The 14,345-nt window shown below is 40.6% G+C and overlaps 1 protein-coding gene across 1 annotated transcript in view; it reads right to left on the minus strand.

Annotated features, from left to right (window-relative positions):
• Positions 1-292: 292 nt before the first annotated feature.
• The window catches only part of LOC104624327 (nucleolar protein 4-like), a 37,002-nt gene continuing 22,949 nt past the window's right edge, over positions 293-14,345 (minus strand). The window contains exons 2-4 of the mRNA XM_010291672.1: positions 12,673-12,853; positions 8,540-8,620; positions 293-2,238 (exon numbers count right to left, since the gene is read on the minus strand). Of these exons, the coding sequence (XP_010289974.1) occupies positions 2,045-2,238; positions 8,540-8,620; positions 12,673-12,853 (456 nt within the window). The 3' untranslated portion in view covers positions 293-2,044. The remainder of the gene's footprint in view (positions 2,239-8,539; positions 8,621-12,672; positions 12,854-14,345) is intronic.

Genomic DNA, 14,345 nt, shown 5'->3' on the forward strand with positions numbered 1-14,345 from the left:
AAATGTAGGGTGGCAAAACGGTGCTGCCTCCAGCCAACTTAAAATCATAAAATGCTAGCGACTCAGATCTCATGATTTATGGACCATCCACTTCTGCTCTTATTGGGGAAATTCTTCATTACTACAAAGCTCCAGCTAGACCAGCCTACTGGATTTACTCAATAATTTTGAGAAATGAGGTTTGGGTGTCTACATGAATTGGACTGGAAGGCCCCTTTTCCTGTATAAAGACAGTATTTATAGCTTTAAATGCTATGTCAATTTAAATGTTATAATGTTTCACAATCATGTATTTAAACACAGAAATCTGTTTATTTACCCAAACAAAACAGAGGAAATTATTCCAGCCCTCAGGTTTTGAATTCTTGTTTAAATATGTGAACATAAGTCCACAACTTAGAGATGTTTGTGTATCTATGTACCTCCAAAATACTCATATTTCATAGGCTTTTTCACATTAATATTCACCAACAGTATCACAAAAGTTCTTTTTCTTTTACATAACTGTAAGCAACAGTAATTCTAGAAACACTAGAGAAAAAAAAGCATAGCAATGTCCACAGTTACAAGAAAAAGTGCACATTACTTGATCACAATCACAGTCATTACTTGGAAAACTATATGTAACAAGTAGATATAAAATATCACTGATGCCTTAAACTCATTGTCAAAAACGGAATTACATAAAATTTTGTACATGAAATAAGGCAAATTTAGGAATGCACAAGAAACTTGTTATTCAACAAAAGCTAAACAACAGAACAGAGAGTACAGTAAGCATAAACTAAAGTACTTTTTTCTATATACTTAAAAATAAGCCTGCCGTAGTGCACAAAGAAAACACCATTAATGTGTAATCAATATTATAAAATAAGAAATAGAGGGGTTGGGAAGAGTGGGGGAGGGGAAAGAAGAGTTTTATTATAGTTGCAGCTGCATCCATTTACAGGTTTGTACAGGTTTTAGCTAGGCCTGGGAATTATACAAATCATACCAGAAGTGTCGATGACCTTCCTCCATAAGAATTTTGTTTAAATTAAGGAAAACAAAATAAATACACACAAGAGTGCAAATTTTCAGATTGTCACTTGCAACCTCTTAACATTCATCATCTACATCCAATCACAACTAGAGGGACTTGTATAGGACAGCAGCAGTGATCATGGAGTTAGATGATCTCACCGTTAACAAATCAATTTATCTTTTTTTTTTCTCAATGATATGTCTTTTTTAAAAAACCCTCAACTCCTTATTAATTGCTAATAAAGCTGCAATATATTACAGAATGGAGTTGAGAATGGTATGAATGCAGGAAATGCATGCTTCCTTTGGAAGGTATTCCATAGATGACAATTTACAGTACACAGGGGAAGAATTATCCAGCATCAAGAGTTACTCGTTGTAGAAAGAATATGAAGTTGGGGAGAAGGGCACAGTCAGGGGTTCAAGAGAGGAAGGGGGGACTTACAATAGCTCCTCAAAACATTTTCAGGACCAGTGAAAAAGTTTACCAAAGTAAAAATGAAAAATCTTGAATGAAAACAAAAATCTTTTGTTTTGTTTTTTATAAAAATTACATTTTTTTAAAATACAAGATCCTTTTAATTGCAATTGTGCCCTGTAGCAACAGGACATTTGGCAACATTTTGCCATATACTGCAGCTTTAAGTCCAATGAGTCAGTATCACATTCCACTAATATTGCACTTGGATCTTGAACCATTTTTTTTAAAACCATCACAGCATCTTCTGTTTGCTCCACTTGTTAGAACGAGTTAATTTCTAGCCACTTTTTCGATATTTATGCTGACACACTAAAACAAAAGCAATAGGCTGGACACAGTAAAGTACCTCAGACATACCAGAGGTCGAAGTTCACTTGAAGCACCTTAACACATCACTTTATGGATCAAGAACAGTGTGGCATTATGGTAATTAACTCTCCTAAAAGACTGTGCAGTAACTGAAGTGTGTGCTCTGGGAAATCAAAATGTCATTAGTGGAAACTCTGAGATAAGACCAGGCCAGTGTGAAGGTCACATGACTCAGTTCTGCTGCAAAATAAGGTTTTCCAGTTCATCTGCAGAACGCAATAAAAATGCGGCTGATTCTCGATACCCTGCCACAAGCTGCCTCACTGCATTTATTTCAGTTGGACTCAGCTGGGGTCTAGAGCTTGAACTACTGGAGGATCCAGAGCTGGTTGCTAACTGCCTCTTCATACTGAGATCTGTTGGACCTGCAGATAACAAAGGAAAAGAAAAGCTTCAGATCCCGCTGCCAGAGACGTTTTGCAGGTTTGTAGCTACAAATGCAGAGTAGCAAAATCTGCTCTCAGCTGAGTGCCAGTGAGAAGCAGCAGAAACAAGTAATAACTGTTCAGTTACCAGTTGCCTCGACAGGAACCACAGTGATTTATTTTTATATATAGCAGACACCCTTTAAGTTCTACTTACTTAACATAAGGGGCTAGTGCACTGCCAGCAGAAAATTAGCCTCTGGGGGTACCCCAACAGTGTAAGCCGCTTGCACCCCAACACCACCCTGGGACCTGATGCTGGTGAGCAGGCAGAAGGTTCCTTTCCTGTGCCTCCTCCGGCTCCAGTTGCCATCATAGCCCTCATGGCAATCTGCACACTTGCACATTTTTTATCACAGAGTATCAAACTGATGTTCTCTAGACATCTATTTTCACGTTTTATGCTTCAATCAGCATATGGCCAGATTGTGAAACCTTTACAGACGCAGATGAACGGCCATTCACTTCACTAGCCCTGACACCACGTGACACTAATATAAATGTGTCATGAATGAGATCAGGCTGGTGACAATCCAGCTCCTACAGCAAGGAGCATGCTACCATCTGAAGGGGCGGCATACGGCTGGCAATATATTGCAAGGATCTTGTAAGGCCTGAACACTGACGAGGGAACCTGCAGCAATTGCCATGTTGCATTGGCATCTTATACCAATATGCTTAGCGCTTTTCATCAAAGAATATTCTCAAGACCATGTATGCTGCCTGCAGAAGACAGCACTCCTAAGGGCAGTCTGCTGGATACCACAATGAGCAAAACCATCTGCCGTCACAAAGTTCGGCTTCATGTGGAATTTCCCTGGTCGTTTGGCCATAGTTGTTAACCTGCTAAGATGTATGGTGCTTTGATGAGATGTTTGCATTTGCCACTTAAGACAATACATTTTTTCTTCCTGGAGTGTAAATTTGGATAGGTAGAATTGGACTGAGGACTTTTTTAAACATAGAAGGATAGAGATGGCAAGTAAACTTATTAAGCAATTTATTATGTGCAAATCTGGAAAAATACTGCTCATTCATTTTGACAGTGTAGGAAATCTAGACTTCTGGCAGGCAGAAGATCAGCCTAGCCTGATCTTGATCTTAATACTCTCTTGGAAATTGGGATCAGGTAATCCAAAGCAATGTATCTTGCTTTCCTATGAGAAAAATGTCACTGTTCAGTTTCATCTGGACAACATATGTCAGTGCCAAGGCTTTCTCAGCATTGGCTCACTGGATGGACCTTACTTCCTAGGAAGACTGGAATAATTTTAAAATTTAGCATATTCAACTATAGAATACAGAACACACCAATACATGCTCTAGAAATTTTCCTAAACAATCCCACCAGAATCACAAGATTCAAAAACAGACTTGCTATCTTAAGCACTAATGGAAAGAGATGTACTGATTCCCAGAAGCCGAAGATCTGGTCATAAACCTTACTTATTTTTATTTCTTTTACATTTATGCAGAGATACAGCTGGGACCACAAAGAATGTGGAGATTGCCATGCCCCCACAGTCACTGAAGTTAATGAAAATCTCCCCTTCAGTGAATGAAAGCAGAGCTGGGACTATGAAAAGAAACTACTCAAACAGAAACAGTCCTATTAGATGCTATTTCCTACTACGCAACTAGCATGAACAGCACTTAGCCTTACAACTGTATTATCCAGTTTTACACTGGCATAAATGAACTGACTTTTAAATGACTTCCAGTGTACAAAGGATAAATAAAAGGACAATTAGCTCAGTGAATTTGTTTCAATGTGACCACACGCTGCAGGGAAACGATCACAGTGTGAAGAAGTTCAGAGGATATTTCTCAGTAAAATCTTAACCCAGCACAGAGAAGAAGGGTATACAAATCATAAAGGTAGCTGGACTGAATGGTTGTAAGAAGCCATTAAAGACTTCTATATTTATTGAGGCGGTAGTGAAAAAACTACCACTGACATATTGAGGGCATTGTGCTCCACATGAACCTACTTTAACTTTTATGTTCTTTCCTTGACTCTCATTCATGTCACAGCCAAAAACACATACACAGAGTATATGGCAGAACAGAGCTTCTGCGGCAGAGCACGTCTTTTTCTGAAACAAAACTGAAGGGCTTTTCTTATTGGTAATCCAGATTTTTAAGTCATTGAATGGGATATTAAGTTTATTTCACTCATAAGTAGAAAATATATAGAAATGTGCTTGCTCACATCTCTGAGGTTTTCCTTACAAAAACTGATGACACAAAGCCCTGCTCTGAAAGAAAAACTAGGAGAAGAACAGATGTCCAGCATGCATAAATCAGTGTAACTCCTAACAAGTCTATAGGGTCACAGTGATTTACACAAAGTGAAGATCTGGCCCTGTGTTCCTAGATGTCCAGATTAACTACCGTAAGGAAAGTTTTTTAACTCTTCAGAATATATATATTTGAATCCCTGAAAGTACTGCAAATGAAGTTTTATGCAAGTGCAAATCTGCAGTCTGCATACACAAGGAACCATCAGGACCCAGAAGTCCTCTTGGCCTGGGAGACTTCTGTTGTATCTAGAGTTCCTGTATACAAAGGAAATACGAAATCTCAGATTTTAACTTACCCCAGCTACTTCAATCTACTGATTTTTTTTTTTAATTTCTATATACTAGGAAATATATATCGCTCCCCAACTCCTGCTTTGTACTTAACAAGTCACAGTGCTGTCCTCCTTCCTCTCAAAGAAAAGCCTCCTGAGCAAAAAGGCAAAGAAATCCAGACACAGAAAAGTGTCCATGGCTGTGGTGTCAGGACAGTGAGTACACCCACGCCTTCCCAGGAAGGCAAGCTGCATGCACTGGCAGAGAGCTGATTAGAAAAAGAACAAGCCATGCTTGGTGTGGGGATAAGGATTTTAGTTCTTCTTTTAATTATGTTATGTGACCTCTACACCTCACCTCCAAAGCTTACCTATGACAGCCCAAGCTTTATATGTGTGAGAAATCCTCACTCAGAGACTAGCCCCAGGATGTATGATACTCGTCTCCGCTTCTAACAGCTATGATAGACACTCACTGGCAGTATTACTGATTCTTAGAGGTTGTCCAGGCTGCTATATGCTAAAAATGCTTTAAGTTATCTGTAGCTTCATCAGTCATACTTGGTCACTCAGAAAATAAGGAATAAATGCATCTTATTCTTATAGTGTTGATTTTTCCTGTGTAATTTTATGAAAATCAGCTACTAAAACACGGGAACCTAAATCTTACTAATAAATATCCACCACATTTATTTAACAAGAAAAATAAATCACAGATATTCTGAAGGCTTAAAATAGCTGGTTAAGGTAGACAGTTCATGTACCTCTGTCTCCAGAAGCCATCCCTACATATGACTAAATCTGGAGAAAGCTGAACAGCTTCGCCACCATTTCTTTTCATAACTGTCCTTACTTTAAATAGAACTATTCCTTAGTGTACTTAACATTATTTATTAAGCTGACAGTCTTCAAAGGAACAAGGAAGTGTATCCTTATACAGAGGGAAATCTGAATATGTTTGCAATGAATTTTGCAGTGTCAGGTTCCTCCAAGACAATACTGCACATTTTAGCCTACTGCTTCCTATCCTGGAGTATTTCAGGTCAATTAAAAGTCTTGACTGCAAACATTATCAGGTTCCACAATGTCCATGTCAGCATGCAAGCAAAGATTAAGCATATATCACAGAGATGAAGACAGGATACTTATTTATTTATCTTAGTGCATACTATTATAACTCACAATTGTGACCTCCCATGTTTTTATAACAGCGCAACATTCCCTTAAGCAGTGGTTTAAATAAACTGCTAAGACAGATCTTTTCTTTTATACTCTTTCAGAAGACTCAAGTAGTGTTCCTCTGCCTCTTGCCGAGGCCACCTGATCGACACTTTAACACAGGAATATTTTTTATTTACCACCTCAGTCCAGTTACATAGACCTAATTTCCCGTGGGAGGTGAAATGGGTCGTGTTGGAACCACATCAAGATGAATATGAGGACTCTGAAAACCCACTGTTCATGTGCTAGCCAACCATTTATCAAATTAGCTGTTGGGAATATCTGCCATTAAATACCCTGTGGGACAAATGGCTTTTCTGTAAATCGCAAGACTTAAATAGAACTAGTTATTGCCTCATACACTACTCATTAGCAATATGATTTATATAAAATTCCAAAATCTGGGTCAAATGTACATATGCTGTTACTGATTGCTTAGACACTATCAACTTTCTCAGCAAAAATCCCTTAAGAATTGTATGCTGTCATTGGGTAGATACCAATCTTATAATTAACAACAACTGAAAGAATAATAAATGGGTCAATGACTCTCAAAATAGTTATCGGTATTGCAGATAATAATTTAGAATAACAAAAATAAGTTTTAAAAGCTACATGTGCTTAAGCATCTATGCTTCTACATTTTCATTTATAGTTAAGCAACTTTTTCATCAGTGAAGATGTAAAAAGCAGGGGCATTTATTTATAGAAAAATAGATTTGCCCACGCTTTGAAATTTCTCTTGTGTATCTTTTCTATTGCACCTATTCTCCTCTCTCCCTGCTTTCCCCATGAGTGACTTTAGAAGTGAGTATGTACTACATCCTCATATACTCCAATAAAACTAAACAGAAACAACTATCAAAGTAGGCTCCTTTCTCCAAATCAGATGTATTTATTATTGCAAGAATATTATACTGTGATATTATGCATCTGTCAATGTTTCTTTTCCTCCTGCCTTCAAACAGAGAGCAGATCTGCCTAAAACTATTTCAGGTGCCAGGAGATCTCAGGTAAAGAAAACAGGGACGAATGAATTGGACCTTTTAAGCTTCTATCTATCTCCCTTCTACACTCTCCCCTCTTGGAAATACCTTCAACTAGTTTAGATAGCAGAAAAAACTGCTGTGTTGCCTGAGGAAAGAGATGTGAAAACACAGAAAAATGCCTATAGCCACTGAACGTCATGCATTTTCAACAACCAGCAAACAGACTGGTTTGCAATGAAAGGATTGTGTGACATCCTCCAGTAATGTTTCCTATCCATCATAGGAGATTAATTATGTGGCATACACCTGTTTTGCCTTAATGGCTGTCTCCTGAGCTTTGTGCAAAGGCAGAAAAGTAGGATACTGCCCAATATATCCACAGGCATTTCATCTCTGTTCCTGTGGTGGGAGCAGACTAATGCATAGCATATGCCATGTGTCTGATAATTTGAAGAGGAGGAGGAAGGGGGAACAGGAATGCAGGGATGATCTTAATATGGAATTCAGGCAGTATTTCCCAGTGAGAAATCCCCACCTTTGCCACAACATAGGTCAAAACATTTAACTTCTTCCAACCCCACATTTTCCCTTTTTTTAATGGGACTAAACACACTCTCCTAGGTTCCTCAATCTATCACTCTTGTTCTGGCTCTCTTCATACCCCAGGCTCCAGCTGTGTTAGAGGCAACCTGTTTTGTCTTTCCTTTCTATCTCTGCTTTGACATCATCATGGTAGCACTGAGAACCCAGAAGACTGTGCAAGATTAGAGGTATAAAGAAAAGCTGGAGAGAGCAACCACAAGGAAAATCACATTCAACCCCTTCATCATGGCCAGCCATGCTGTGGGTAACCCAGTCAGCGCTTTAAGAATTAGCTGCATACTGGATATTATAAGCTAGACTTTTTTTTTTCCTAGTTTACTGCCAGGAAGCCTCTACTGATCATGCAAATGCCAAGATTTTACAGCAGGTTACAACTTCATCAGATTTGAGGGTGTGGAAATGAGGCACCCTCCCTACCGCCACACACAAAAGCAGACAAGAGTGCTTAGCCTTCCTCTTGCTGCCCCAACACAGCACGACCATGCTGATTGCTGGGGCCCAGCAGCATCGGTTCCCCCAGTAGCTTCCCCCAGCTACTGCTTCGTCTTCAGCAGGGCTGTACCTCCTGAAGGACCGGGAGGCTGAAGGGCCAGGGAGGCTGATTTGCATGTGGGTGAGAGGCCTGGCTAAAGCGGGGAATGGCCAGGAGAGTGCAGCCCGTCTGGGCCTCTGGAAGGAGCAGCAGGGAGAGGTGGGCGGTGTGGTGGGACTCCGGCAGCTACCAGCTGCACCACAGGGCCATGGATCGCAGTCTGCAGGCCCACCTGTGGGAGAGGAGGCTGAAAAAGAAACCTGCCAGGGCTCAGGACTTGCTTGTGGTGTGAATGTATTTGAATTTGGCAGGAGGACTCACCTGAGCTGGAAGGGGACTGGACGTTTGTGGTGCCTGGGGTGCAGTGCTGAGTCGCGGTGGTGGTGGAGGTAGGCTGCAGATCTGTGTAGAGAAACAGAGACACAACAGCTGCTTTGTCTTACCATGACACAAGGGCATGTCCTGCGTGGCCAGTCTGCCACTGAGTCTGAAACACCATCTCCTTTTACACAAAGGGAAATGACTGACATTTCTGCCTAGAAAACCAGGCAATGATGCCAAAGAAACAGGCCCAAATCACCTCCAGAAAACCCAGCAACAGCAGCAGAAGCATTCTCCACGCCTTTTAGGGAAAATGGACTTCAGGAAACGAAGTGGCTGTGGAGAGCAAGGCTCCAACAAGGCCACCCCACTTCAGAGAGTGCTGGCAGCTGACAGTCATCGTGAGAGGGCAGACAGCAACCCACTGGACAGAAACACGTGGGGAGACAGGGTGATCCTGCTCTGTCAGGAGAGGCTCAGGGACTTCAACAGCTTCTGGCGGCAGCACGAGATTTTGCTCCCAACAGAGCAGTCTGTCGCCAGTCCATACCCTCCCTTCCTCAAGCTGGGTGTCCCTCCGAGCTTGGTCCCGGTGTGATGGAGCGGGATCAGCTGAAGCCTTTGTGGCTGGCTAGGAGCTGGCAAGCAAATTTTGTTCACACCTACTGGGCTACTCCACCTTGGAGATTCTCCATGCAATTCTGTCGCAGGAACTGCATTAGCTTTAAAAAAAAGAGTGCTGTGAAAATCCACCCTTCTCAAAGAGCAGCTCTCCTTTAACATCTACAAGAATCAAGGACAACATGCCCAAAAGCTTCTCCCTAGCCCATGGACAGGCTGACAGAGGCTCTGTCAGCACACAGATTGCTTGGTGGTGGGGTGACACTTTGCAGCTGAGCTGGCTTGGCCTAAAGGGTTTAAAAGCAGGGGAAAAACAGACCTTGGTGCTGTAAGCCCAAGCCTTTTCCTGCTGTACTCCTTTCCCACCCACAATAAAGGGGGGGTCAGTGTACAAGCTGTTGTGTTCAGCTTGCTCATATTGAGCAGCTGCATGAAGGCTTGCCCCATACAGTTGTGTAAGGAGCTAATTATGGTTCGGTAATCAGCCATGTGGAAGGACAGGCTGAGGAGGGAAGCACTGCAACAGAAGGCACAGAGAGGTCCCTGAGCCAGAGCCACCAAACAGTTGGGTGAGCAGATAGCTAAGTCTGTAAGATGGCATCAGAGTAGGGGTGAACTTTATAGGGGAGGAAATAGCAAAATCAAATGAGTCACAGCATACAAAATACATGCATCAGTTTGACTACTAGATAGGAGAGCCAATTGGACATAGTCATTATATTACTGTGGGGGAAGGTCCAGAAATAGGATTCAAGCAGTGAGTTTTTGCTAGCTTTTGCAACTTCTCCTTTTTTCTGTTTTAGCAGATACACAAAACCAGACTGTATTTCTTTATACATGCATCTTGACTGAGGTGTATATTTATTTTTATAGTAGGAGACCAATTGTAAACATGACAAGAATATTTGACAGGTTACTAAATTGAAAAGGAAATGCATTCTTAAATTACTTCTTAGGTCCTGAAAACAATTCGCAAGCAAATATCCTGTTCTCCAGAGATTAACCATCGTAACAGCCTTGCATAGGTTTGGAACAAGAGTCCTTGAAACAGAATAATAACGGCAAACAACTGTCCTGTGAGGTCTGTCAGGAGAGCAATGGTTGCCCATCTCAAATGCAACTCCATCCACTCCTTTTAGTTTACAAATGAAAAAGCAAATATCCATTTTTTCAGAGGGGACTGACAGATCCCAAATAACTGGCCTCCAAGTCCTCCCATTTCTCCTGTATGGAAACTAGCTAATGGAGCCAGAGCACTTTACCCTCAATAGCCAAGAGACAATTAGGTTGGCTACTGATTGCTTTTGTGTCAATGAAACTAAGAAATTGATGGGAGTTGCCTTTACACAACTCTCCTAATCATATTCCTGAAACGGCAGGCGGGTCACAGAGCAGCAGCCAGCTAGATTGTTAGCACCAACAGCTGTTTTCCAAGTGCTTGCACACAGACTTTCGGTTCATGGAGCTTATGTGTTTTGGATCCCGTAGGATCCCTGTGGAGAAGACAGACAACTTTGCACAATGCTTCGACTATGCACAACCATCTCAGAGAGGTGCAATGGTTTACTAGTCTTCCAAAGTAAGAGGACTTACAGACAAAATTTTCCAGTGCAAGTAGCGAAAGGCAAGGAAGAAGAAATATTTGAGCATGTCAGTATGCAAACTGTAAGCATCCACTGGCCACTTCACCCCAGGCAATGCTACACAGGGAAATGCAGTGCACTGCACAGTTCCTTGACTGTGTTAGCTGTGCAGCACCTGGCAGTTCTTGAAAAAACACTGTTTGTCCTGCAAAATGCATCTTGAGCTTTGATTCCGAAAAAACACTGAAGCGTTCTACACTAAAGGCACAAAGAAAATGTTGCTGCTAATCAGAAAGCAACACTATAATGTTGAATTTGTACCTTTTATTTAAAAATTGCATGCTAAAGTGACATAGAATACTTTTGCCTAGATCCCACAATTCACTGAAAAATGGGAGTAATGAAAATGTATCCTATTACAAGAGGTCTGAGGGGAAGAACAAGTACACAAAACAGTTGTGATTCCTCACAGTTTAACGTTATGTAAAACAGGACAATTCTGATGGTTTCAGCTAACAAATAACACATGGGGAGTTTAATCCTGTTTTTAGTTGGGTGAAAGAGCAAATGCCAATTGTTTTCAGTGGGAACTGGCTCAGATCTTCTCTGGACGCAATGTAAAAGACAATTTTAAAGTTCTTGTGTGTTTTCCCAAGAAACCAGATTTCCATGGCCTGTCTTACTCTTATGAAAATATTTGATCAGAGATCATATTCAGTACCTCAGATGTGTTTTTCATGCATATGGAAACAATTGTAATGATCATTCACTCTTTAAGTCAAAGACTTTTGACAAATAAAATACTATCTTTTTAAAGCCTTTTGAAAACTTAATGCAAATCATTCACAGAACTTTGAGGATTTTGGGGGTGGGGGATGAGGAAGCAGACATGACTGAAGGTCACCCGGACACCACATAGCAATAACTCAGTGCAGGCTGCAGCCCTGATAGCGTTTTGAAAATTGCTTATCATGTTGAATATAGAGGCTGTAGCTGAACAATTACCATCTTGCTTAAGTTAGACCATGTACCTGAAGTAGCACTCTCCTCAGCCAGGCAGAGATCATGCAGGACAAAAACCCAGGGATTTCTCAGTCCTCTGAGACATTTTTTAAATACCATTCTCAGAGGCAAGAGACCCTCAGGCTTCCAGAGTAATCACTTTTCTCTGACAGACAGACAATGCCCTTGTAATCAGAGTGGGCAAACCTTTTGCTTTGCTCTGAATTTGTATGAAACCAATAGGGGGGACTATTTCAAACTAATAATACAATTCACTTACATTTGTTTGTTACAAAAGCTTGCTAAGGTAAGAAGAAAGGAATGTCGTCTAAATAAATAATACTAGTTTTTTTTCAGAGGGGCATACAACCTCATGGTGACACATAATTACCTGCATCATTTTTAGTTTAGAGTATAGATGGATATGCTGATTTCTCATTTAACACTTGGTATGCCAGATCCTTATCTGCAGTAAATTAAAGTAGCTAGAGAGACCATGTGAGAAATCTAGATCGATTCATTTGTGTTACAAAATATGAAGTTCAGTGCTTTCAAACACCAGCCACAAAGATACTAGGGACCTTATTTTGTAATCAGTATAGGATAGGACAATGATGACAGGGTAGGTCCTCATAAAGTCATGTAAATCGACTGAAGATCTAACCTCGCGTTTTTTTACTCAGCTTCGTTAGAGACTTCAGGTTCAGTCTCACCCTATTGTGAATTAGCCCCTTGAAACTGAAAGGAGACTAGCATGCAGTGAGCAAGTATTTTGCTCAGCAGTAGCTGTTTGCAGGATTGTGTTCCTGCTCATTATCTGATAATAGCCTATGGATATTGAACCCCTTGGACTAGCTTTCTGTACAGCAGGGGGAAACATACACATGAGCACAGATACACACAGGCACATTTTGTAAGGAAACTCACCACTGCTAGAAGCATCGTTGAGATTTAGCAGCCCACCTCCGAGCCCTCTGTAACTATGGTAACTGTAGGTCCCATTGCCATTGATGTACAACACCTCCTGTGTGCTGGAAACGGCTGATGTTGAGTAAGTGACCTGGGCTGGCTCCTGTTTGTACTGCTTGTCAGCTGGAGCAGCCTCGTCCTGCAAAAACAAGGAAAGGTTTTTCATTATTGTTACATTTTATTTTGCACGGGAGCGTCTTTTCCATTGTTAAGACTCCATATCTATTGCTTTCAGAGAAGTATAATACATGTTAAACAAGCACAGATGTGTTTCTGATTTACCAAATATAAGCTGAAAAGAAACAATGGAAATAAGCAAGAATACAGGTTTCCTACAAATCTGAGAATATTCATTTATTTGTGCTCCACAAGTCAACCATACTGTTTCTCAGTGGAGAAGATGCATCCTCTCACCCTAAAGAACTCAAGTCTCCTGCAAAACCCAACTCGGTCCAGAAATAGCCATTACTTTCCGAGTACAGGAGTGACTCTTCCGAGCCAGAGAATCATATCCTTCTCCATAAGACAAACCAATACAGAATACATCAACTACTTCTTTTGACGTATTGGACTCAGAAATGACAGAAAGAATAGAGGAACAGAATAAAACAGCATTTCCTATGTTTGCAGAGGGCTGAGTGTCCACACAAAGGCCAAGTGGTAAGGATGCCTCTACAAAGGTGACTTGAAAGCATTTGTTATCTGTGTATGAGCAGTGACTGTACACCATGAGTTCTCCTCAATGCTCCCTGTTTGCCTCTTAGATGCTTGCATAATATTTAACAGATTTAGCACAATAGCCCTCCAATTTTCCCCTAAACGAGGTCATACTTCAGGTGAAAGTGTATTTTTCCCTATCTGCACTTACCATAGCTACTGCTTAGAGCACCTCACCTCCACTCCTGATCACAGAATGCCCCTGTGGCAACTTTAGTAATGACACAAATGAAAAAAAGAAAAGCATTAAGAGAAGATTTAATGCATTTTAGTAGTTGGAAACAAACTATCAGTGTGTGACTGCTCAGCCCACCACAGGGACCTGAGTGCAAGAATATCTGATTTAGTCTGCAAATGTATTCAAACTTTTTCTTTGTTTCTTTTAACTTGTAGACTTTTTTAATGGGCCTGATTTTGCACTCTTACCTGATGAAAATATATTTCAGTAATTTCAAATAAAATGAATAAAATGGATCTACAGAAAGACAAGTATTTAAAAAATAGAGGTGAGAATGTGCTCAGACCTTTTCAGAGTAGTTAACTGAAAAATGATCTGTTAGAATTATCTCCCCTTTGTGGAAGATTTTGTCCTTTTTATGCTTCTTCTCCTCTGCACAACCCTTTTATGATTGCTAAATATACCAAACTTATTAAAAATGCAATAAAATACCTCAAACCTTTTTTACAATGTTTACTTAAAAATAAGAATGTATATACCAGCACAGAGGGGTCAAATAGTTCCAACTGTGTCCAGTCTCTGTGTCAAAGCAAAAAGGATCTGAAGCAGCTTTGCTGTCTGCAATCAGGAGCAGTCATCAGTTCCATCTCTCAAATAAGACATTACCAACTTCTCTGAGATTAAGATATCCCTGTCTCATAGATATTTACTGGTGAAAGACTTGGGCACAACTGAG

The sequence above is a fragment of the Phaethon lepturus genome, unplaced genomic scaffold, assembly GCF_000687285.1.
Source record: "Phaethon lepturus isolate BGI_N335 unplaced genomic scaffold, ASM68728v1 scaffold4970, whole genome shotgun sequence".
NCBI lineage: Eukaryota > Metazoa > Chordata > Aves > Phaethontiformes > Phaethontidae > Phaethon > Phaethon lepturus.